Genomic DNA, 27,818 nt, shown 5'->3' with positions numbered 1-27,818 from the left:
GTATCACTGTGAAGTATAATAGAAGACATCCTAGACGCTTCATCAGTGTTTCTATTTTCAGTTTTAGTCACAACCCTTAGTATGTGAAGAACCTTTGGATACCTCTGTGATAACAGTTTTGTCATATGTTAAAATAATATTCATCTTTTTTTCTTCATGGGATTATAGTGAAAATAGAATGACACAATGTATTTGAAAACTTCTGTTGTATTGCAGTTACATGTAATAGGCACTTACAGAGTTTCCACTGAGTGTAAAACACAATGAATCAGTAAATAATGATTCAGCCACTATCTGTAATCAAAAGATCAATAATAAAATTTCTAATTTTGTCTGAAAGGTTTACCTTGAAGCTTCATTACTTTGATGACTAAAGTAAATGTTGGGTTAACTTTTGAAAATAGTCTGGCCTAAATATTTTTTCTGACTGTATATTAATTTTTTAGTAGGTTTATTGAAATATTTTTATGTGGTAATATTTACCTATTTTAAGTATACATTTTAACATAACTGTTCCCTCATGTCCCTTGGCCGTAAGTCCCCACTCCTGACCCCTGATCTCTCTTCTGTCAAAATAGTTCTGACTACCCTAGACTTTAACATAAACAGGCTCACACAATATATAGACTTTTGCGTTTGCCTTATTTTTTTTAGCTTTTTTCCCCCTTTATTTTGTTCATCCATTGACCATGTGATACACAAATATTTAAGTTGATTCCGCTTTTTGAAATTTATGGATAATGCTTTTCTGGACATGTGGATACAAATCTTTGTGTTGAGTATCTTTATTAGATGCCTTGGAGTAGAATTGCTGGTGTGTATGGCAATTATGTAACATAATTATATAATTATTTTAATAGCCAAATTTTGGGGCATAGCACCTGGGGAATTAGATTGCTTGCTTATGTTTGTGTTTGAACAGACAAAATCTTCTATTGAAGATTTTCGTTGTGCCCCTTAATCTACTTGCTTGATGGTCATTAATTCAAACACATGCTATGGTTAAAGAGGAGCTCAACCCTGCCTTCTTCTTGACAGATTTTTAAATTTTAGCTATGCTCTCATGTAAAATATCCCCTCTCCAGGTTTCAGCAGAGCTCCCCAGTCTTTATCAAAACTCAACTGCAGTAAAAATTAGGGTAGATTACTTAGTATACTCCATCTTCCAGATAGTCTAAACCTGCACTGTTCAGTAAGGTAGCCCTAGCCACATGTGACTGTGGAGCACTTACAACGTAGCTTGTGTGACCTGAGATCTGATGTAAGTGTAAAATACACACAAATATTGAGGACTTAGTATAAATAAGCCTAAAATATTGCATGAATTGTTTTTGTTGATTGCACATTGAAATGATATTTTCATATATATATATATTTGAAAATATATTAGTAGAATGTACCTGTTTTTCTTCACTTTGTAAATGTGTCTAACAAAATTTAAAATTACATATTGGATCACGTTTGTAGTTCATGTTGATTCTCTAGAATAGCACAGCTCTAAACTTACCTTCAGATGAATCTACAGATTAATTATTTATACTCCATTGTTTTAGCCTGTCATAGAAAGTGATACTAAAGTGTACATAGGCCACTCGTAGGACTCCAAATTAAATGACTGCATTTATTGTATCAGTGATAATAATGCAATTATGGACATGTTTTTATATCACATAGTGAATACTGGCTTATTTAACTCATTATCTTTTGCTTGGCTCCTAGAAAGCTTTAGCTCCTCTGACAACCATAAATGCCATTAGGTAACGAACATTTGTGTACTCAGTCATACCTCTGGATTTATTGTGAAACACATACAATCTAGAATATGTACAGATATCCTCGTATCTTATAGTCTAAGAAAATATATAATTTCTCTTTCATTTTGAATGCAGTTCAGTTTGATGTATCTTTTGGGGAACATATTTTTTTTTCTATGGAGCACATGTTTGGGAACCTTTCCCTATAGAGAAAATAAGTAATTGTGGGAAAAGTTTATAGGATAGCCTGCCATATTCTCGCATAATACAGGAATTACTTATTTTTTAACAGAATAGTCTTGGTTGATCGTGTCACATGTGAAATCTGTAATTACAGAAACCATTACATTTATTAATTTATTTTTTGATTGTATATTACATACATATCCTTTCATTTATAACTCCTCACATGATAGCTTACTATCATTTTGAAAATATATTAGTAAAATTCATGTTTCTCTTCAGTTTTAAAATTCAGCTAACAGACATTTTTAAATTCTTAAGGATTTTGTAGTTTTTAAGAAAAAGACTTAAAGAGAAAACTGCATCAATTGGAATTAATTAAAATCTTTAGATTTATTTATAAAGAAGTCTCATTAAAATGCTAAGTGAAGTGAACACATATAAATCATTTTTAAATGTTTGAGTCATAATTTAGTGTTTTAGTGTGCAACCAAATAATTCTGGATACAAAGACTGTTACCCTCTCACTCTGAAAATGAAGAAAACGATACATTGTACTACAGAAAGAGGTAGAGCTGGTCTGTCTAATATGGTAGCCACCAACTACATGTGGCTGTTGAGCCCTTGAAATGTGGCTAGTCCCAGTTGAAATGTGCTATAAATATAATATACAAACTAGATTTTAAAGACTTAGTATGAGTAAAAGAATGTAAAAATCTCAACTTAAAATGTTGCTTACTTGTTGAAATTATAACCTTTAGATATTTTAGCTTAAAATATATTTTAAAATTTCACCTGTCTTGTTTTTCCTTTTTTTATGTGGCTACTAGAAAGTTTAAATTTTCATTAGTTTCATTTCATTAGTTTCATTAGTTAAAATACAATTCTAAAAAATATTCAAGCAATGCAAAAGAAGGCAGACAAAGAGGAATAGAACAAAAATAATAATAATTATTATTTTTAACACAAGTCAATCTTTATTGAAAACTGCAGTATTAATACATAACAATTCTTGTTACAATAAATGTGCTTTTAAGAATTTTAAATCTGAGGGCTTCCCTGGTGGCGCAGTGGTTGAGAGTCCGCCTGCCGATGCAGGGGACACGGGTTCGTGCCCCGGTCCGGGAAGATCCCACATGCTGTGGAGCGGCTGGGCCCGTGAGCCATGGCCGCTCATCCTGCGCGTCCGGAGCGTGTGCTCCGCAACGGGAGAGGCCACAACAGTGAGAGGCCCGCGTACTGCAAAAAAAAAAAAAAAAAAAAAAGAATTTTAAATCTGAGCTCATCTACTCATCAGATTGCATAAAAAATTAAAATAGTACGAATTTACACATAATGGAATTGGCTCAGGATGGGTGTTCCATTCCTTTGTATTGATTGACACCTTAAGTTCAATGCAGAGGTGAGGGGGACCTTTAACACTGGAAGACAATGCTGACTTAAGTTTTAAAAAAGTACTATGAGAATGGTCTAAAAAAAAAAAAACAGTATTCCAAAATCGTTTAAAAAAAAACCAAAAAACAATTTCCTAGTCAGTAACAGTGGCTCCCTGGGGTCTCCCTTGATTGGCCATCACAGTAACCCCACCAAGAGCACATGAGAGCTGGCCTCAGGTCCAGCCCAATTAGTCTACGGACCACTGGTCTGCACGAGGACCTACAGGAGACTCCAACAGGGCTCAGGAGGCCAAGCCAAGACACTTGTCATCTCCAACACACCAATCCTGGGAGCACAGCATCCCCTGAAGCTCACTGCAGGCTCCCTGCACAGAGATGCCAGCCTCTGCTCCATCTCCCTGTCCCAAGTGACTTGACATTTGATCCCGGGGATTCAAATAAGATTACCCCAGAGGTTTTCTGTTCAAGTGAATAGGGTGGAGGTGATAAACAGAAAACTAGTAGTAAATTGATAGACTCAACCATATTAATAAGTACAATAAATGCTAATGACTTAAAACAGTCAAATTAAAAGACAGAGAATGTCAGAATGGATAAAAGAGAAGTAAGATCCAAGCATATACGGTCCACCAGAAATTCACTTTAGATACAAAGACACAGATAGGTTGAAAGTAATGAACAGAAAAAGATAAAATGTGTAGAGTAGCCATATGAGAGTTGATGTGGCTAAGGTACTCTTCAAGAAAGAGTATTAACAGAAAAAAAGTGGGACAGTTCTGACATAACAGTGACAAATATATGTGTACCTAATAGCATGGCTTCAAAATACATAAGCAGAATTTTACAGAATGACAGATTTTGTATAGAAAATTTCACATAGTTGGAGGTTTTAATACCCTTCCTTCAGCAGTTGGTAGAACAACTACATAAAAAGCTAGCAAAGACATTAAAGATCCGAAAAGCTATCAATCACCTTGATTTAATTAATACATACGGAACACCTAAATAAATTTAAAAGCATGGATATAATACAAGAGTATATTCTTGGAACGTAGTGGAATTAAATTAGAAATCAATAACAGTATGATGTCTGGGGAAAACATCTTAAATGTTTAATATTAAACAGTACGCTTCTGGAAAATTGGTAGGTCAAAGAAGAAATCATAAGGGAAATTAGAAGTCATTTTGAACCGAATGATAATGAAAATATAGCACATCAGAATGTTAGTGCCTGAGAATGAATGTTGGTTTAGAGAGAAATTTATAAGTTTAAATACTTACATAAAGAAAAGAAGGAAAGTAAAATCAGTGACCTAAGGTTCCACCTTAAGAGAGAAAAAGAAGAGCAAATGAAACCCAAACTAAGAACAAGACAGGAAATAAAGATAAGAGTAGAGCATTAAAATAGAAAATAAAAGGTAAAAAAGTGAATACACTGAGAATTTCTACCTTATCAGATTGTCCTTCATTCCCTTCTCTTCCTGTATTGACAACATATCCATTTGGTGAACTTGTGGAGGAGTACGCACTCTCAGACATTGTTTATTGGAATACAAAATGGTGCAACCTCCTATAGTAGGGAATTTAGCAATTTCTAGCTAAATTCATATTCATTTACTCTTTTTTTTTAGAAGATGTTGGGGGTAGGAGTTTATTTATTTATTTTTGCTCTGTTGGGTCTTCATTTCTGTGCGAGGGCTTTCTCTAGTTGTGGCAAGCGGGGGCCACTCTTCATGGCGGTGCGTGGGCCTCTCACTATCGCAGCCTCTCTTGTTGCGGAGCACGGGCTCCAGACACGCAGGCTCAGTAGTTGTGGCTCACGGGCCCAGTTGCTCTGCAGCGTGTGGGATCCTCCCAGACCAGGGCTCGAACCCATGTCCCCTGCATTAGCAGGCAGATTCTCAACCACTGCGCCACCAGGGAAGCCCTTCATTTACTCTTTGATCCAGTAAATCTTATTTCTAGGAATATATCCCAAACATAGAATGGCATAAATACAAAATGACATGTGCACAAGGCTGTAGTCATGGCAGCCCCATTTATAATAACAAAAGACTGAAATAACCCATCAATAGAGTTGTGACTGAGTAAAACGTTCATCTACCCAATGAAATATTTTATAGGTATACAAGCAAATAAGCAATATCTTCTGTGACATGATGGCCAGTATACGTATTATGAAATAAAAATAATAAAGTATAGAAAAATTCATAAAGTATGTTATTTAACTAAATATATATATAGTATATGTGCATTTCTGTTTGATTTTTTTTAACCTAGGGATTAACCAAAAACTAATCCATCATAGGGAACAAGGATGGAAGGAATAGCTAGAGTTCTGTGAATGTATTTATTTTTTAGGTATGACTTTGAAACCATGTAAATGTTTTATGTAATTTTAAAACAAGTTTGAATCTTTAAAAAATAAGATCCTAGGGCTTCCCTGGTGGCGCAGTGGTTGAGAGTCAGCCTGCCAATGCAGGGGACACGGGTTCGTGCCCCGGTCTGGGAAGATTCCACATGCCGCGGAGCGGCTGGGCCCGTGAGCCATGGCCGCTGAGCCTGCGCGTCCGGAGCCTGTGGTCCGCAACGGGAGAGGCCACAACAGTGAGAGGCCCGCGTACCGGGGAAAAAAAAAAAAAAAAAGATCCTAAAAGTGAAAGCAAAATGAAGCAAAGAAGCGTAAGTGGTATCACCATAGGAAGGAACTATTTTAAGTGACTTTATAACACAGTAACTTGATTGTACATGCCTAGTAGGTTATACCCTAAGGACAAAAGAGCAACATAAGAACAATGTTTTCATTAATCACAGTGTTGGTATTCTTATTCCTAGATTGTTGTATATGTATTGTGCAGCAAAGTAAATGGATTTGTGTTGGTGTCATTGTTTAACAGGATCTTCAATATGGGAGAAATGAGATAGGGATATAAGATTGATGTTGTTTAAAAAAAATGTAAAATTTTATTTGGAAGTATCAAGACATACTAACTCTGACCAGTATATCTGACCAGCTCAGGAGTGGTGAGCACTCCTAGAACCCAGATTGTTGTCTCTGAAAGCTATTTCTTATTGACAAGTATATATGGATATATGGTTGATTTCAGGTCTGAGGCAGGAGTTGGACAAGATGACCCTGGGGTATTTTGTTATTCTGGAAGCAAGGAAGCTATCAAAGACTACTAAGGTCATGTCTAGAAGACTCAGAAACTAATTGAAGAGGCTCTCACTGGCCAAAGGTGGGAAATTTGAAAGCAATGGGAATAAAAACTGCAGTGATTTGAAGCATTACTACATTTGTTTAAATCCAAGAGTTTTTAATAATGATCTCTCCCCTAAAAACCTCTCATTATTTACCATTCTGGGACGTTAGGATACTAACTCATTACAGCCTGTTTTCCATGGCCTTCCATATCTGTGAGTTCTGTATCTGTGGAGTCAACCAACCATGAATTGAAAATACTTGGGGGGGAAGGGGGTGGATTTTAGAAAGTGAAACTTGAAATTGCCCAGCACTGATAACTATTTGCATAGCGTTTACATTGTATGTACAGTTATTTACATGGCATTTACAATGTATTAGATATTATACATAATCTAAAGATGATTTAACGTACATGGGAGGGGGCATAGGTTATACACAAATACTGCGCCATTTTAAATAAAGGACTTAAACATCGTGGATTTTGGTGTCCATGAGTGCGAGCTGAGGGCGGGGGTGGTGGTCCTGGAACCAGTCCCCTGCAGATATTGTGAGGGGCAACTGTATTTGAAAAACTCATAAAAATCAAGCATTTACTTTTCCTTTCCTAAACAAACTACCTCTTGGATACTGAAGATTTGATGAGGGGAATTTTCACTTATTAGACATATTCCAGATAGTAAATGAAGGAATGATAAAATTTGTGTATCACTATTATGCAACTGTCAGTTAAGTAGTGGATTTAGGCAATATTTGTCATTGGCTGCTATTACCACAGAAAGATATATGGTAATACATATATGCCTCAATGAAGAACACGGTACAGTGTGTGAGGTTGTCTTCTCTATCAGTTCGGAATTTAAGACTCTAGATTCAACAATTACAGAAAATACAGGGACAGAGGAACATGTTTAAAAATGCCATAAAAGTGTATAATCAGCAAAATACAGGTAACTGAAGACTGGAACGAATGACTTGACTTCTTTAACAAGAAAATTGCAGGAGGAAAAGAGATGGTAGAACCTATATAGATAAAAAGATGTAAGAATCATGTCAACCAGTTGCAATTCGTGGAACTTGTTTGGGTCTTGTTTCAGTTTGAACAAACTGAAAAGGGAAAAAAAAGACTATCCTGGGAAACTTGAATGATGACTGATAATGAATAATTTTGCAGAATGAACAATTTTTTTAGTATAAAGAAGATTGGCCATGAGGTGAAATTGTTGAAACTAGATGATGGACACATGGGCATCCATTGTTATTTCTCTATATAATGAAAAGTTAAGGGCTTCCCTGGTGGCGCAGTGGTTGAGAATCTGCCTGCTAATGCAGGGGACACGGGTTCGAGCCCTGGTCTGGGAATATCCCACATGCCGTGGAGCAACTAGGCCCGTGAGCCACAACTACTGAGCCTGCGTGTCTGGAGCCTGTGCTCCGCAACAAGAGAGGCCGTTATAGTGAGAGGCCCACCGCACCGCGATGAAGAGTGGCCCCCGCCTGCCACAACTAGAGAAAGCCCTCGCACAGAAACGAAGACCCAACACAGCCAAAAGTAAATAAATAAACAAATGTGGGGTTAAAAAAAAAAGTTAAAACTAAAAAAGAACAATTAGATTTTTCAAGATATCTTTTTTTGTATCCAAAACCTGTCAGTAATCTAGCATACTAAATAGTTGAAGAATTATTTATGAATTTAAGTGTTTGTGTCTTTCACTCTCTTGTGGTGGAGAACCATAGATTAAAAGATGAGATCAGTTAAATAGTGGTGATTTTCATTTGAAGGGCTCTGCGGATATTTATTAAATTCGAGCATTATAGTTGACCTAATCAGAATTAAGAGAGCAAAACAGTTTTTGTTGATAGGGTTTGATAGAAGGAAAAATTCATTCCATGAGTTTGATTGTTGAAAAAATGCATACATTTAAATCCAGTCTTGTAAAATCTTTCTTCAACTGAGAAAAACAGAAATACAGTTAAGTGTACCAACTGTTGGTTTCCTTGTTTTGGCTGAACAAAGGGAAAGTTCTTAGGTGTAGCACAGGCATACCTAATAACTCTGTGCTCCAGTGACCCCTTGTGCCTATGATGAAAAGGTATCATTAGTTTCTCTTTAAAAAATTGGGGTATCCCCTTCTAAGAGCTCCTGGAAACAAAACATTTGCAAGTTTATAAATAAGTTCCTTATCTTAAACTTGCTGGGACCTGACATTTATGTCCTTTTCATTTTAGGGCATGTTCTTCTCTTTCAGCTAAAGTTGCTACGTTACCAGTTATATGGCATTTGGGGAGTGTGTGTGTGTTTAATTTCAGGTTGTTAGTGTTTCCATAGCTCTTTCCTCACCCTCACTTCTACTTCCACATTTGCCTTTTCAAAGCAAAAAATGGGAAGGGTGGAGTTGGCTATGTCAGAGGACTTACATTCTTTCTTTCTCTTTCTCAAGGAAAAAGGATCCTGGGATCAACCCATACTATGATAATGTATAATTGCAGAAATTTCTGGCCCGTCAGAATATATGATTCCCATCCCATTATTTTATTGTTTACCCCAAAAGGCATATGAAGCTTTATAGTAGAGTACCAATAAGTATAATACTATTACATCATTCCTTTGGCAGAAGGCAGTGGCATAGTTTTCCATCACGCTCATTCCTCCTTCTTTACCTTTTCAGTTAAATTTTCTACTTACAATTTTTTTTTTTAATTAGAGTAAAATTAACTTTTTTTGGTGAACAGTTCTTTGAGTTAGGACAAAGGCATTGTAGGGTAACCTTTACCACAATCAACATGTGTAACAGTTGAATCACTCTCCCATAGAATTTCCTTTTGTTACCACTCCTTTGTAGTCAAACCTTCAAATCCTCCACCCCCTTTAACCCTGGACAATTAATAATCAATTCTCAGTTCTTGTTTTGTCTTTTCCCGAATGTCATGTGAATAGAACCATATAATAGATAACCTTTTGAGGCAGGCTTCTTTCAGTTATCCTGATGCATTTGAGATTTATCCATATTGTTGCCTGTATCAGTAGTTTCTTCCTCTTTATTGCTGAGAAATATTTCATTATATGGATATACCATAGTTTGTTCATCCATTCCCTGTTTGTGTTGTTTGTAACTTTTGTCTATTAAAAGTAAAACTGCTCTAAACATTCATATACAGGCTGTTGTGTAAGTACAAGTTTTATTTCACAAGGCTGAAATTTTAGCCATACTGTTAGGTATGCAGTAATATCTCATTGTGCTTTTTATTTGCATTTCTCCAATGACCAATGATTTTGAGTATCTTTTCATTAGCTTATTTGCCACCTGTATATCTTCTTCGGTGAAGTATCTGTTCAAATCTTTTCCTATGTTTTTCGATTGCTTTGTTTTCTTTCTCTTGAATTTTGGCAGTTCTTTATATATCCTGGATACAAGTCTTTTGTCAGATAAACAATTTATAATTTTTTTTTTTGGTCCTGTCTGTGGCTTTTCATTTTCTTAACATTGTCTTTCCCAGAGCAAAAACTTTAAATTTCGATGACATCTAAGTAATTACATTTTTTCTTTTATGTTTTGTGCTTTTGAAGTCATTTCTAAGAATTATTTGCCACAAAGACTTTCTTCCAAAAAGTTTTAGGTTTTACGTTTAACTTTATAACCTGTTTTGGCCTAAGTTTTGTATATGGTGTTAAGTATGGATTGAAGGGTTTCGGGGGGGGTTTGTTTTGTTTGCATAGGGGTGTCCAGTTATCCCAGCATCATTTGTTGAAAAGGTTATCTCCTTTGAATTGCATTTGTACATTTGTCAAAAATCAGTTGTCAGTTCTATATGGATCTGTTTCTGGACTTTATTCTCTTACATTGATTTGTGTGTCTTTTGTCACTACCACACTGTCTTGATTAATGTAGCTTTGTAATGCATCTTGAAACCAATTAGTGTGAGTCATCCAACTTTTTTCTTCTTTCTTGAAGTTGTTTGGTCTATTCTATATCTTTCTGCCTCTCATATAAATTTAAGAGTCTGCAAAAATCCTCCGATTTTTATTGGAATTGCATTGAGTTTATAGATCAATTGGGGGGAAATTTTACTTTAAGAATATTGAGTCTTTAAAGTAACAAACACAGTGTATCTGTCCTTTTATTTAGACCTTCATTTTTTTAAAATGCGTGTTTTGTAATTTTGTCATACACGTCCTAAACTTATTTTGATCAATTTCTGCTACTTTTTATTATCTTAAAATACTGCTAACTGCTTTGATGCGAATGAGGAGTGTATGGCGTTATATATTCTCTTCCTACCCAAGACTCCAGAAACCAAGGTGCTTCTCTCAGGTTTCTGGGCTCTGGTGCTTAGTCTCAGCTTCAGTCAGAGATCAGACTCTGTCAAACTGCATTGCTGGCCCACCATGATAGAAAGAGTCCATTATTTATTTATGGTTGACTTCTGTTAGGGATAAAGGTATATTTGGTCAGAATGCACATACAGTCTCAAAGGTGCAAGTTGTTTGTTTTTTTGAGAGGAGGGATATTCCTCATGTTTATTTTCTCATAAATTTAAAAATTCATACTTTTATCTGCCAGATGGAACTATCCTTTATAGTTGAAGTAAGGTAAAGTCTTAATGGTAACTATGTGCTTTTTAGACATGACTCAGCAAATTCATAATAAAACCTATTGCTAGCCACAGTATCCTTGAGGCAGAAAGAAAAGTACAATTATAAATTTATTGCTAAAAAATTAATTGGGGGGGGCTCCCAAAGTACAACAAATTGGCTTTACAGTTTTTACATAGATCCACTAGTAGATTTTCTAGCCCTATGAGGTAGATGGCCTAAAACTAGGTCCCTGGAAATAAGCAAAGGTATATTCCATATTTTGATCATTGCTTGGTAGGTTATCCTCTTTACGTTTACAGAAAACACCACACAGGGCTCTCTATTCTCGAAAACACATGAAAGAGAATTTGGCAGCCCAGGAAATTTAAACGGTTTCAGACTCAATTTAAGATCAAAGGATCTGAGGCCAAGGAAGTCCAGATGATCTCCACAAAGTAAGTGTCAAGGATCTGTGGTGATAATTGTGTCTTGGAATACAGCATATACGGGTGAGACACCTAATAATAATTGTGCAATGACCCTTTGTAATGACACCTGCTATCCTTTAATACAGGTATCAGCCAAGTATATGATAGGGATGAAACATAATGAGGTCATTCTCCTATGCCTAGAGTAATTCTTGTATCTAAAATGTTTGACAAGGATAGTAAGCCCTAGTTTTCAATTCAAAAAATAAAAATAAAAAGACTTGGAATCTTACGGTTTTCTTTCTGCAATAGAAAAAATAAATATCTACCTCAAAATGAGTGCACAGTTTTAGTATGAGTGTACTTATTCTGATAGTGAATATTCTGGTACCATTATTTAAAAATTCTGTTAGTTTTAGTTATAATTTCAGATGACTTAACTGCTTAAGTGCTGTTGATGTCTCAAAAGCTAGGTGGCTGAAATTTCTTTCCCCAGTGCTCTTCATGACACTCTACACTGGCACTGTCTTGAGACCTTAGGTTGGTAGGAAAAGCCTTGTATAATTGTCCAAATACAAATTCTGATATTGAATACTGTGTTAGTTAACTGGAAGTGTAGAAGTATTAAAGAAGGACTGATTAACTTTAAGTAATACACTAGTAGTGAATTTTGACAGTGATTAAAAACAGTTGTTTCATTCTGATGGTCTAACTTTTTTTAAAAAATCATTGAGTAATGTTTTATTGTATGGATGTACCACAACTTGTTTATCTGTTCACCTATTGAAAGACATTTTGGTTACTTCCAAATTTTGGCAATTATGAATAAAGCTGGTGTATAAATGTTATAGGATATGTGTTAAATACATTAGCATTTGCATGAGAGTTTTCTAAAATACATTTCTGCATCATCTTAGATGATTCTGGATATAAATTTAGACTTTTTCTGCATCACTCATTAAACGTATTTATTACAAGCTAGTAGTAGAGGGGACAAACATTAAATATACACAGACATATTTTATCTGTATCAAATGGTACAAAGTATATGGTGCTATGAAAGTAAATGATAGAGGGTTTTTAAAAAAATGTTTTGCATATATTTTTCAATTAAACAAATGCCCATTTAATATAAATTATAATACAGTGATACTATTTTCTGACCAATTTTGAGTCCCAGGGTGCAAGATTTTCTAAAGTCTTCATGAAACTTTTTTATAGTTTTTAGAATGCTATGGAAGCATGTCTTCAGAGGCTCTCTCCCTGTTTTGCTTTTATAATCTGCTTTAGACTTGGAAACTAGATAATGTAGTTTATTATTATTATTATCTTTATACTAGTGTTAGTAAGGTCTGACACAAGATGAGAGAGTTTTCCTTTGCGTAAAGTGCATTTGCGTGTAGGGAATGGAATTTGTAACATCTTCCTTGGCTCGTTAGGAGCCTTTTAGCTCGTTTTTTAGTTCTGTCGTATTTCAGATGGATAGCAGTGCTATTGTCCTACATAAAAATAATATATTTAGAACACAGTACATTTTTGCTCAGATATATTTGTTTCTGCCTTTCAAGGTACACTTTCCTCTATTACTTAGTTTTCTTCATTGATAAAATAAGTAGCATGTTTCTCGATCCCAATTAAATATTTTATTAACATACACATGAACAGTTAGATCGAGAAACAGAAGTGTATTTTAATTTTACGAGTCAGTTACCAATGCCCTAGTGCTGAGTTCTTTATAAATAGTATAAAGAAAGGACATTCACCACTGCTTTACATTGTTATAGCAAGTCTTCATTTCTGTGGTAACTTTCTTAAAAATCTATTTCAGAAGGTAAATGGAGGAAATTAACAGTACAAAAAAAAAAAAGTAGAAGCAGAAGTAGTTTTCAGTACTGTGAAAATAAGGAATAAAAGTACTTGATTTTTTAATTCAAAGTATCAGAGAAATACATTTTACCTCTGGCCAGCTCTTTGAGAAGTTACTTAACTGGAAAACCAAATCTGAAAAGAAGAGTATCAGTGATGATTTTGAGCTGCCTCAGCTACCTGAAAGGTTAACTGCCTATTACACTGTCTTCTGGAGCCCAGTTAAAGAAAGACCACATGGTTATAGACAAGAACATAGTATAGTCTCTGTTATAGATAGGGGGAGGAAAGACCCAGTTTTTTATTAAGTTCTTTTACAAGAAGGAAGGAACAAAGCATCTTGTAGCTGCAAGAGAAAGCTATGAAAGGGGTCACTGGATTTGGAGTTGGTAGCAGTAATAGCGGCAGAAAAGTTTTGAGAATGGCTTGCCAGTTGGGTGATGAAGACTGCCAGCATAAATTTTCAAAACTGTGGAGCTCTGGGACTGAGCTTAAGAGGCTAATAATCAATTGCTAAGGAAAAAAAAAAATAAAAAACTAACATACTTAGTAGACGATTGATACTCGTGTTGTAAGATTTTCGGCCTACTTTTAAAAGTACTCCTAGAATTGTAATGATATATTATGGGAGCTTCTGCATTTGACCTTTTTTCTATAAAAACATTAATAGTTAATTCAGTTTCTAATCATGTCTCAAAAGACCAAAACCAGAATCTGAGTCTTCTCTAAACAAATTACGTTGGGGATTTATTAACAAGCATTTGTAGTATTCAGGACTTTGCATTTAACTTAGGTTTTTCTTTGTTATATATTTAGTTGCTCTCCCTCTCCTTTAAACTCTTGAGTTACATCCTAATGCCTTCAGTTTTGTAAACTATTCCCAGGAATCCCTTTTAACCCATAGAAGAGCTCTCTTCATTAATTCATTCCTGTGGTTTAAAAGCATCCCCAGAGTTTGTGCTCCTGGAAATCTTTTTCCTCCTTGTTTGGTAAACCGCCTTCTCTCTCTTCCTCATCTTTTATATTGTCTAGAAACTACTGTGGTCTCTAAAATGCCTCCTTATGCTAAAAAAGAGCTGAACTGATGGTGTTTGTCCTTTTTAGCCATTTTCAGTTGTGTGTCATTTGAATAATTGTCCAAAAGCCGTAAATTGCTTAACTTCTCTATGCCTTAGTTTTCTTTTTTGTAAAACCGTACCCAACACGTAAGCCCTCAAATTTTAGCTGCTGCTATCATTACTAATGTTATAGACTTGGTGTTTGTGTCCCCCCAAATTCATATGTCCTAACTCCCAATGTGAAGGTATTTGGAGATGGGGTCTTTGGGAGATAATTAGAGTTAGGTGAAGTCATGAGGCTTGGACCCTCATGATTGGATTAGTGTCCTAATAAGAAGAGACCGTCTGTGCTCCCACAGAGAAGAGGTCATGTGAGCACACAGTGAGAAGGCAGCTTGTCTACAACCAAGGAGAGAGTCCTCCTCATAAGCAGACCTTGCTCTATTCAGTCTTCCAGCCTCTGGAACTGTGAGAAAATAAGTTTTTGTTGTTTATGGTATTTTGTTAAGGCAGCACAAGCAGACTAAGACAGTCATCATCATCAATGATATTATGTTAAATACTATGCATAATTTATCCAAAAGATAGTAGTATATATACTGAATTATATAATGTAATAAGGAACTTTGAAGATGATGGGAATATAATTCTTTTTCATTAGATGTAAAGAAGGTAAGTGTAACTTAAGCATCTTTGAATAGTTTGCATTTCTTGATGCATCTTGTTATTCACCAAGTAGTAGGTAAGTAATTCATAGAGAAGAGGAGTAAGCAATATAGATATTGAAAGCACGCTTAGTCTCTTTTATTAAACAATATAGATACTGAAAGCAAGCTTGGTCTCCTTTATTTTACTATTTGCTATCTTTGTTTGACCCTTTTTCTCATTTTGCCCCCTAGGGCTCTAACTTGCAGACTCATTGTGGAAAATCTTAAGGCCATTTTAAGTGTGTCATTCTTCTACCTTTACGCCACAAAGGAGTCAGCTACCCAGACATCCCTCTCTATTCAAGTGATTTATCACTTGCTGTGTGCATCACCTTGTAGGGACTATGCTGCTGTGTAACTGTGAAGCCTCTTAGAAGCTATCTTATTGTTTTCACTGATTCCATCATTTACTAGGTGTTTGACCTTAAGCAACTAATTTCTCTGTATCTCAGTTTCTGCTTTTGAAAAAGTTGATCCTAATAGTGCCTACTTACAGGGTATATGTAATGATTAAATAGCTTAATATATGGACATAGCAGGCACTATTGAAGTGTTAGCTGTTTTTGTTGTTACTGGTATTGCTTTTATTTCCATTATCAATAATACTTGTTAACTCTGATAGAGGTTTGAATGCCCCTTGGGAAATGAATGATTATCTGTGATCCCCAGACTATTTTAGAATTTTCAGAACCTAGATTTATATATCACAATATGTATTGTAATTTTACTTGTGATTGTCATTACAGTAATATACTGTTTTAGTGTGAATATGTATTGGACTCCTCTGTAGAATTGTCCTTATGATTTTAATTTTAGTTCACCATAGCAAATTTAATATAACTACACAGAATATTATACTTGTTTATTAAAATGTTGGATTTTATCATACCTACTAGGATGGCTGTAATAAAAAAAAGAGAGGAAATAGCAGAAGCCACTTAACATTGTTTCAAACTGCTTATACCTTGGATTATGTCAGACTATTTCTCAGGTTTAATTCTAAATTTACAGTTCATTATTTTCTAAGATCAACCTATTTCTTTAAAATAATTCTTAGATTTATTGATTATTGCTCAACATACCCTTTGTTTAAGCTTGGGCTAGTTCATGAGTGCCTATTAATTTTGACCCTTTTTAATGTTAATAAAAGTGTAAACTTTTGAAGTAACCTAAAATTATGGTTACATTTGTTTATGTTTTTTGTAAAATAAAATTTAAAAGAGACCTAGCTTCCTTATTTTATATAATTTACATGAAATTATTTTCTCTAATGTCTCTTTTGTCTTAACTAATAAATGAAGTCACCAAATGATTTTAATTTTTTCACAATTTCTTCCAATAATCTAGAAAACTTATTTTAAATACGACTCTAAGCCAGTAATAATAAAAACATTACTTTGTTGATTTATCGTATTCCTCTATTTCATTACTTACTTTTATATAAAATATCTGCTTACAAAATATCTTTTGAAATAAATATGCTTTATTCATTAGAGAGGAAGGTAAACTAACCTAATCTGCTATAATTACCATTTTAATTTGATAATTTAATTTTTAACATGTATGAATTAATAAGCCATAGTTAAACATTTCTGATTTTATAAAGGCATAGGGCATTTTTTAAATGTTTTGAGTAAGACATTTACTGTATTACACTTTAAACCCCATTAATTTACTATCTAGTTACCTACCTCCTTGAGTATTTGGGCAGAGATGACCAGGTTTTGGCCCCCCCTTGATTTCTTTTTTTGTTTGTTTATAAAAGCTATTTGAAAAGGTTATGTATGTTATTTATATATATTCTTTTTCATATTCTTTTCCATATGGTTTATCACAGGATATTGAATATAGTTCCTTGTGCTGTATAGTAGGACCTTATTGTTTATCCATCCTATATATAATATCCAGTTTGCATCTGCTAATCTCCCTCCTCTCCTTCTCCCTTGATTTCTTATTACCAAATTATTTATATCAATTTGTAGACAGGTAATTTGTGTGAAAAAACTAGTCTGTTTTTCCACCTACTGCTATTTTATAGAAAACTATTAAGTACCCCATAATAGAAGATTTTATGGACAAAGAAATTGGGAAAAATCTCACGGTATAAACTCCCTTATTATTAATAATGCATAATGAACACTGGCATGTTAAAAGACTTGAGAAGACCTCTGGTAAAATTAGACATTTGTTACTTTAACTTATTAGTTCCTGAGCTTTGTGCATGACTTATTTGGCTTCCCTAATGCTTATTTATATACAAAGAAATGATGATTCTATAATATAGATTATATTTTGAGAAATGTTAGTGTAGTCTAACGCTTTTATTTTTAACATTAAAGATTCTTAGAGTCTAAGTAGTTTTAGCCTGTGGTGGCTGGTTGGTTTTGGCAGAATCAGGCCTGGGAACTCTTCGTAGTTCTCACATGACATTATGTAGATCCCCACCCTTCCTTTGCAGTAAATAAAAAGATGAGGCCTGCATTGCACTAAATTGATATAATATCAACATTATTATTATTGAAACCATGGTAAAAATAACTAAATTTGTCTTACATCATTTGATTTTTACAGCAGAAACAGTTGTGTGACTTTAATTTTCTTTATAAATGTCATTAAATAGAATATATTGTGAAAGAATAGGGGCTTTTCCTAGTTACTGGTCATTGTTTTATTTTGTAGAAAAATAAGAGATTGACACACACACACAACTGTCTAACTGTTTATCTACCTACTTACCTGTCTGTCTACAGTCAAATCTCAAATTCTTCACTATTGTTGATAGTATGGAGGTAAATTGGCTGCATAGCAAAGAAGCAGCAGAATGTCTAGTTTTAGTTTCCTTTTGTCCCCAAGGTCCTAGCAGATTTCCTAAAACTGCCCATGACACTGTCCATGCAAGATAAACTATGAGTTTAGAAAGTTCACTTCAAGCTGAAAGTTTTAATTTTATATCAAGGGCTTTGCATTTACATTGAATATGTCCTTTTAGATAAAGAGACGTTTATAAACCTTGGTTCTTTAGGTTCTTGGCTGAAATATTTTGTCAACAAGACCGTATTACTGTCCAGGAGGGGAAAGCAAAGATAGTGCTAAGGTTTTCCTGAGCCTTATCTCAGCTTCAGTTTCCTGGAGTTTCCCAAAACCCATTTACACCACAATTGAGTAATTGAGAATCTTGAAAGATTTAAAGTAGTGGAGAAAGTGGTATAGTTTGAAATATTTGCATAACGCCATTTGGACCTCAGCTCAACCCCTAAGGATGCATTTTTAGAAGAAGCCAACAGAGCTTCTTCTGTGCCTTCATGTGGATAACCATGAACAGAGATTAAATCCTTGAACAATGTATTTCTCTTTCCCAATTCTAATAGGTAAGCATATCTAACTAGCTTCCTAATGGGCAGTAGCACAGATATCTCAAAATCAAACATATGTTTTAGCAGTTTGCCTCCATGTTTAAAAGTCGATGACTGCAAGAGGCAGGAGATACGTAATATTTGTTAAGCACTTTGTATGTATGCAGCACTGCAGTGAACACTAAAACAGTTCTGCCCTCAGCGAGCTTGTACTTATATACTAATATAAACTGGGGAAAAAAACTGCTTGTAAATGTTCAAATGTTTGAATCGAAGTGGGGGTTATAAACATCCTCTAAGAACTTGAACAAGGCCGAAGAACAAACAGAATTTAAATAAGTGGAAACTGAAACACTTCAGGTGTAAGGGAGCAAAAGATGGGTGGAAAAAAAAAAGAACAAGACGGCCTCCAGCATAACTCATAATGTAATAGGGAGCACAGCTCTATGAATGAAAAGGATGACAGTGGGGAAAGAAGAGTTGAATGATTGAATGACTTAGCATAGAAGCGTCAGCTTCAGTTTTCCAAATACAACACGCGTGTCTTGTTCTTGTTTTGGTGGGAAAGCTTTTGGTCTTTCATCATTGAGTATGATTCAGCTGTGAGTTTTCCATTATTATCTTCATTAAGTTAAGGTAGTTTCCTTCTATTCCTAGTTTGACTATTTTTATAATGATAGGGTGTTGAGTTTGTCAAATGCTTTTTCTTTGTCAGTTAAGATGATCATATAGTTTTCTTCATTCTGTTAATGAGGTATATAACATTGATTGATTTTTCATATGTTGAACCATCCTTGCACTGCCTCCTGTCTTTGTAATTAAAGTTTTATTGGAGCAAAGCCAAACTCATTTGTTTACATATTGTCTGTGGCTACTTCGATACTACAAAGTCAGAAATTAGTAGTTATGACAGAGGCCATATGATTTGCAAAGCGTAAAATATTTACTATTTGGTCCTCAGAAAACATTTCCTGACTTCTGCTTCTAGAATCATCAGTATCAACATAGTTCTTTAGTATTTTTTTAGTAGATATTCGCTGGTCTGTACTGACCAATATTGTGTAAATTGCTTTTCTTAATAAACTTACAGTTTATCTTCCTGCCATACAATAGGTAAGGGTTATAATTTGGTTAAGGAGATGTTAGATAAATAATGATTTTTAAGAGAAATATTAATTCGAATAATGAATTTGTTAATGGCTTTTCTAATTTAACTTCATGGCTTATATTTTAAAATATCACATTCTGTGTTGTTTATGGAGTTTATGTTTTCTTTTCCATAGGTGTATGTGGAATTTGATCATCTTGAGTGGGATAAACGAGAGTGGGTTAAAGTTTATGAAGATTTTTCAACCTTCTTGGTGGAATACCACTTAATCTGGGCCAGAAGGAACAACCCTAGCCAGACTCAGGGATCAAAGAGCAAACAGATTCAGTGGCCTGCATTGGTAAGATCTATATTCCTATTTCATTAAGCACTTTCGGTTGTTTGTTTTAAAAGAATAAGAGCTAAATATAAGTTTAGATTTATCTTAGTGATTATAGGTTAATATTCCTGAGGAGGCTCGGAAGTATCTGGCAGATATTTCAAAATATTGCTTTCATTTTGTTAAAGAATTCTGTGTGTCTTTTTGTTAGTACTCTTTCAGCATATTTAGTCCATAAATAGTTTATTCTGTTCAACTAGGGGAAACATGAATTGACAACTGCTGAGAGATACTTGATTGATTTGTATGCAGTGTGAAAGAACTGTGTTGAATGAGACTTTGTAGGTGAACGATAAGAGGGTACTTTTTATAAATCATTCAGTAGCATATAATTTTCCTTAGTTCGTTAAATTTTGTCAAAATTGAGTGAGTCATTGTGGATAATAGCAGATATTTAATGTGAAATTCCGGTTGACCCTTGAACAACATGGACTTGAACTGTGGGGTCCACTTATACATGGATTTTTTTCAATAAATATATACCCCTGTACTGTACTATTTACAGCTGGTTGAATCTGCAGATGGGGGACTGCAGATATGGAGGGCCAACTATAAAATTATATACACGTATTTTCAGCTGCACGGAGGGTCAGGTCATAACCCCCATGTTGTTTAAGGGTCAACTGTGGATGTTAAGGTAATAAGTAAAATTATTTCATATCAGGAGGTATTCCATTTAAGAAAATAGTAGATTTCAATAAATTCTCAATTAGTTTGCAGAGTTTTATAAAAGAAACATACTAACAACAATATGATTAATTCTGTGGGAAAAAAGCCACATCTCTTCATTGTTATCCCTGTTTTCTGGCAGGGTGTTCGGCATTTAATATTTATTCAGTTTGTTTGAATGAAATAATTTTCTTACATTAATATCAAAGAAATATGTTAAAGCCATTGAAACGTTATTTCATGTATTTGGTATATATATTATCAGGGTAGGTACTTCAGATTTTTTCAACATAAATTAACTACTTACAAGGATAGTTTTACTTGCTGAGAATTGTAGTGCTTAAAAATTTTCTCTTTTAGTTAGTTAACCCTTTAAAAGTCTGAGGAGTTAAGTGGTTAAAAAGCAAAGACAGAGAGGGAAGGAGAGAGATGATGAAATGAATTAATGGCATTTTAAAAAGAAAATATAATATGGAAAGATGAAAGGTGATACTTATGAGTTATAGTTTTGATAGGATAGTTTGAATACTCTAGGAAAATAAAGAAGATAATTTTATCCATAATAGATTTTAAAAAAATATTTGTTGAATGAATATGTTGGATTGTTAATAGGAAGTTTTTTAAAATCGTGACTAGCATGCTTTTTCATTCTCTAAACCTTAACTCAAAAATTGGAAAAAATCTGTAATTATCACATATACGTGAATTTTGTATGAAAAGTCTCAAAAGCAGGAAGCAGTGATATCAGTAATACCAAAAAATATGCCTTAGTGTCATAGTTAAAGAATAAACAGAACTTTAGAAAAATCTTTGCCCTTTATGAGAGAGAGTTAAAATTAAGGTGAATTCCTAATGTATATTTGTAAATTACTGATTTGGGAGAAAATTTCTATTAGGAAATACTGTTTAATAATTTTTATCATAATTTTAGAAATTTGTTTCTGTTGAAAATCTTTTAACCTCACAGAACTACTTGAATAAGAACCAAACTTCTTTTTAAAATTCAACTTTTTTTTTAATATAAAAACAAGTACATATTATTAAAAACTTGGAAAGTGCTAAATGGTATAAACTAGAAAATCATAATCATTCTATTTTGGCTTCCAAGGAATATCTAACTTAATTCTTTGACGTATTTTCTTATAAATTATATTTCTCTGCCTTTTTTTTTCAAGCACAGAATTAAATAATTTTTTTGAATTGTGGTGCAATGTGCTTAACATAGAATTTTCCATTTTACTTACGTTTAAGTGTGAAGTTCAGTGGCGTTAAGTACATTCACATTGTTGTACAATCTACAGAAATTATTCCATCTTACAAAACTGAAACTCTGTACCAATTAAACATCAAGTCCCCATTCCCCCCTTTTCCCAGCCCCTAGCAGCCACCATTTTACTTTCTGTCTCCATGATTTTGACTACTCTGTACCTATATAAGTGGAATCATACAGTATTGTCCTTTTGTGACTGGCTTATTTCACTTAGCACAGTGTCTGCAGTGTTCATCCATGTTGTAGCCTGTGTTAGAATTTCCTTCCTTTATATTATAAGGCTGAATGATATTTCATTGTATGTATGTACCACATCATATTCAGTCGTTTGTCTGTTGGTGTACACTTGTGTTGCTTCCACCTCTTGGCTATTGTGAGGAATACTGCTGTGCTCTTGGGGGTACATATATCTCTTTGAGACCATGCTTTCACTTCTTTGGAGTAAATATTCAGAAGTGTAATTGCTGGATTATATGATACTTCTATCTCTTAATTTTTTTGTGGATACTGTCAGAGCAGCCATACTATTTTATATTCTAGCCAACACTTGCTTTTTTTTTCAGTTTTTTGATAATAGTCATCCTAATGGATATGAGGTGCTATCTCCTTGTTGTTGTGCTTTGCATTTCCCTAATGATTAGTGATGTTGAACATCTTTTCATGTGCTTATTGGCCATTTGTATATCTTTTCTGGAAAAATGATTCTTCAAATTCTTTGACCTTTTTTTTTTTTTTTTTTTTTTTTTTTGCGGTACGCGGGCCTCTCACTGCTGTGGCCTCTCCCGTTGCAGAGCACAGGCTCCGGACGCGCAGGCCCAGCGGCCATGGCTCACGGGCCCAGCCGCTCCGCGGCATGTGGGATCCTCCCAGACCAGGGCACGAACCCGTGTCCCCTGCATCGGCAGGCGGACTCTCAACCACTGCGCCACCAGGGAAGCCCTCTTTGACCATTTTTGAATTGGGTTGTTTGTTTTTATGTTGCGTTTTAGGAGTTCTCTGTAGTATTCTGGATATTAATCCCTTATCAGATTTGATCTGCAAAACATTTTCTATCATTCTGTGGGTTGTCTTTTTACTTTGGTGATAATGTCTTTCCATGCACAAAATTTTAAATTTTTCAGTAAGTTAAATTTGTCTATTTTTTTCTTTTATTATCTTTGCCTTTGGTGTCATATCCAAGAAATCACTGCCAAATCCAGAGTCATGAAGTTTTTGTCATATGTTTTCTTCTGAGAGTTTGATTGTTTTAGGCCTTACATGTATGCTGTTGATCCATCTTGAGTTAATTTTTGTATAGGGCATTATATAATATAATATCAACTCCATTCCTCTGTATGTGAATATCCAGTTTCCCAGCACCATTTGTTAAAAAGACTGTCCTTTCTCCACTGAATGTTCTTGACACTATTGTCATAACTTCTTTTGCTGTATATGTAAGATTTTATTTCTGGGCTCTTTATTCTGTTCTGTTGGTCTCTATGTCTCTCTGTATGCCAGTACCACACTGTTTTGATTTCTGAAGCTTTGTAGGAAGTTTTGAAATCACGAAGTATAAGTTCCTCAACTTTTTTTATTTTCAAGATCGTTTTGGCTGTTTGGTGTCCCTTGAGAATTCCATATGAGTTTCAGGATGGATCTTTCTATATCTGCAAGAAACATGGGGATTTTTATAGGAATTGCATTGAATGTATAGATTGCTTTGGATAGTATTGATCTCTTAACAATAGTAAGCCTTCCAGTCCATGAACACATATCTTTCCATTTATTTATGTCTCTTTTAAATTTTGTTAGCAGTGTTTTATAGTTTCCAGTGTACCAGTGTTTCACTTCTGTGGTTAATTCCTAGGTAATTAATTCTTTTCTATGCTGTTGTATATGGAATTGTTTTGTTAATTTTATTTTCAGATTGTTCATTATTATAGTATAGAAATGCAGTTGACTTCCATGTGCTGATTTTATATCCTTCTGCTTAGCTAACATCCCACTCAATTGTGAAAAAACTGGAAGCTTTTCCGGAAGAGAAGGATGACACTTAGACAAGGGGAAAAAAAAGCATCTAAATTGAAAAAGAAGTAGTAAAATTATTTGTTTGCAGATGGTATGACCTTGTGTGGTCACACACACACATACACACACGCATATACACACATTAAAGCTAATAAGGCAATTCAGAAAAGCAGCAGGATACAAAATCTGTGCTTCTTTTAATCATAGTTTTAGCTGAAGCTGCATTAAAATTGTAGATCCTGGGTTTTTTTTACTTAATGTTTTATCCTATACATTTGTCCTCAATTTTTAAAGGCTGCGTAATATTTGATCCTATAATGATCCATTTCCCTAAGGTTTGGTATTGTAGTTGTTTCTAATTTTTTGTGATTATAAATATCATTATAAATATGTAAATCTTTGTCTGAATCTGATTATTTTTAAAATTTAGATTCACGGTAGTAGAGTCACAAGGGTATGAACTTGAAAACAAGAAAAATCTAAAAATATGCTAATACTCTCCACAAATTACTTGAAAGTTGTGCTTACTACTATTGTCCCCAGTGTATGAGTGTTTTCATCTCACCCTGACCTTAACCCCCCAACTCCCCCCAACCCTGCCTGTAAGCATTGATTACTTATTTTCAGAACATCTTGTAAAACCCAAACAAACATTGGAAAAGGAGGATTTTTACAGTTTAAGAAGTGCAGAATTGAATGTTATTATTTTTATATCTGCTAATTTGATATTTTAAAATACTATTTTATTGTTTTAATTTGCATTTCTTTAATGGGATGAGTACTTTCTCATATTTATTAGGAACTTGTATTTTTGTGAACTTTTTTTCAGTTACTTATTAGGGTTTTGTGTTTTTCTAATATTATGAACTTTTAAAATATTATTACAGATACTGTAACTCTTTGTCGTATTTGTTTCATGGTTTGCTCAGCTAGTTTTATGAGAGAAAGTCTTTTTGAATTGTATGTTTGTATTTAAAGAAAGTCTGTCTTATGTGATATCTTCCTTAATTCAGATAGTCAGGAAGTGTCTTCCTTTCTTCCTATTTCCTTTGTTTGTTTCAGGGGGGTGTAAAAATTAATAGAACAAACAATTAAAATCAGAATGCATGGTATACTCTAGAAAATAATCATTTTAACTTTCATAAGACTTTGCAGATATTCATTTATTATAATACATGTGACTAAGAGTCTTGTTTATCTGTTCAGTAAAATGAGGCTTATTTAAGGAAATCTACAAGCAGCAGTTATGAAACTCAGAATTTTTAAATTCATATAGCATAATGAAATACTATACATACAAATTTGAGTTATTTTAGGGATACATATGAGGTAGTAATAGGCTGAAACACAGTAGAAAGTTAGTCTTGTTTTTAATTCTCTACAGATTTTTGTAGAGAATTAAATGTTTGTAATTCTGTGCACCTGATAGTTGCTTTCCTGTTCCTTTGTACTTAAACATATGTTTGTATTATCTTCTTTCCAGTTGTTTCACACCTTGTATGGTATCTGTTAAATATTACATGTTGGTTATATTATCTAGTCTCCCTCTTATTCTAAGAAATCAGTGGAAACCAGCAATATACCTGCTGGTTTTTGGAATCATGACAGGACAAAAAAACCCCTTTTATCTCATTAACCTATTCTAAAGTTTACTTTAAAAGTTTAAAGATAAATAAAACTGCAATAAAATGTGGGATAGTATAATACCCAGGTTACTTCTCTGGAATTATCTCCTCATCTTTCTTCCCAGGATATCAATAGCAGAACATGTATTGGAGCACCATATATGTAAAATGCTGAAGTGGTGTCTTTTTTTTTTTTTGGCTTGGTCCTGTAAGATCATGGTACCACCTGAGGCCATTTTGATGATGGAGGCCAAGGTAACTTACATTTTTATGTAAGTTACTTCATATGTTGTAAAATTTTATTTTTTAATGAAGCAAAATACTCATGAAATCACATTTATCTGCACCAGGGAGAGAAAATGTTGCATTCATAATTGAAATCAACGAATCGCCTACCTAACTGGGTTAGGGCCCTGGCTCCATCTCCTTTAGGAAAACTTTCTGTGGGGAGTGGGGCTTCGACCCTAACCCAGCTGGGCTGTAACACTGCTGCATTTTCTAAGGGGCTGAGTTTTCTACTCCTTTTCTGCTGACCCAGCCTTCCAGATCACCCCATCCAGAATTAATTTTACCATCTTTTGCTCCTGTAGAACATTGTTTTTGTATCTTTATTTTAACAACTAGTACATTCTGCTTTGTATTACTATTTGTTTACACTAGTATTCAACATTCTCATCCTAGATCACTATCTATCTTTGAGGACAGGATCACGTCTTAGTCATCTCTATCACCCTAGGACTCTAGCACAGTTCTTACCTACTTAGAACATTCACAACCAAACAAAATCTCAATAATAGATTTACTCTATCCCCAGCTATTGAAAAAGAACCCCACTGGGAGTTATAGCAAGTTTCCAGGCTATTACTTTATTATGCTAAGATCAAAGGACAAGAGAGAATCAGAATCAGTAACACAGTTGTAAAACATTTTTAAGTTATCAGTTTTACATATGACAAGTAGTCAAAATCAAACTATAAAATGTTATATATGCCTCTTCGTAAGTCAAGAGGAAAGATGTGATTCTTATATTGTCATTGTAAATGAACTTATGAAATTACAGTAATTTCAACTGAAATATGCCTAATCTACAGTATTAGGCTGATTTCTTGATTTTTTGGAATGCAACTTGTCCTATCTGCTCAATGTTATTCTGGTTCTGGTCGCTAGATAGTGAGTGCTGGTTGATCAGGATGAGGGATAAGCTATGTGAACTGGGCTTTCCTGGTGGCGCAGTGGCTGGGAGTCTGCCTGCCGATGCAGGAGACACGGGTTCATGCCCCGGTCCAGGAAGATCCCACGTGCCGCGAAGCGGCTGGGCCCGTGAGCCATGGCCGCTGAGCCTGCGCGTCCGGAGCCTGTGGTCCGCAACGGGAGAGGCCACAACAGTGAGAGGCCCGCGTACCGCACAAAAAAAAAAAAAAAAAATGTGAACCTTCATCAATATATTTCCTTTAGGCTTTTTGCCTAGTGAAAATACTTTTTAGTTGCTCTCTGTTCTGAAAGAAACCCTCTCAAAGTAGAACAGAATTCGCCTCTCTTTGGGACAAACTTACATTTATGTCTCTTACATTGCCAAACTTGGTTAGATTATGACTTCAGCCAAATTTTACTGAAATGTGAAGATATGCCACATTCCAGATATGAAATGAGCTTTCACATAAATTCATTTACAGAGTTTTTACATATCAACAATTGAGTTTTCAGAATTAGAATTTAAGTTTTACAGTTCTTTGTACTTCAGTAAATAATGAAATGGTAGTAAAGATAATAAACCTTCAGGATTATTATTTCTCAGGAAGGTGAAGCACTTTAAGAGATCAAATTATACATCGTAAAGTATTAAATTTTTTAAATGACAAAGTCTAATACTGGAAAGGATTCCAGTGAATGAGCATGTCTTTCATTTCTTGTGGGTCATAAAATGACATTATTTGGGGGAAAGTATTATTTTGTAAGGACCATAAAGAAGTTTCTACTCTGTGATTCATTAATTCTACTCTTAGGAAATTATCCTTATAAAATAACTCTTAAGAAAGTAAAAATTATAGTCAGTTCACCCAGTGTTTATCAGATACTTAATATGAGCCAGATAGTCCTGCAGATAGAAAAATTAAAGGTATAATGTTACATGCAGGAAGTTGTTCATTAAGTCCTACTAAGGAAGAAGAAAAGAAACAACTTTGATGTCTGAAAATTTGTGAATGGTGTTGAATTAATTTTCTGAGAGGTTATGCAG

At 34.3% G+C, this 27,818-nt stretch overlaps 1 protein-coding gene across 1 annotated transcript in view; it reads left to right on the top strand.

Moving 5' to 3' along the window:
• The window catches only part of JMJD1C (jumonji domain containing 1C), a 247,937-nt gene that overhangs the window by 50,369 nt on the left and 169,750 nt on the right, over positions 1–27,818 (top strand). The window contains exon 2 of the mRNA XM_060126359.1: positions 19,808–19,972. Coding sequence (XP_059982342.1) covers positions 19,808–19,972 — 165 coding nt within the window. The remainder of the gene's footprint in view (positions 1–19,807; positions 19,973–27,818) is intronic.

This window comes from Lagenorhynchus albirostris, chromosome 16 (assembly GCF_949774975.1).
Source record: "Lagenorhynchus albirostris chromosome 16, mLagAlb1.1, whole genome shotgun sequence".
In the NCBI taxonomy this organism is placed as follows: domain Eukaryota; kingdom Metazoa; phylum Chordata; class Mammalia; order Artiodactyla; family Delphinidae; genus Lagenorhynchus; species Lagenorhynchus albirostris.
Note: the sequence above shows the minus strand (reverse complement) of the source record. Positions and strands in the feature narration are given on the sequence as shown.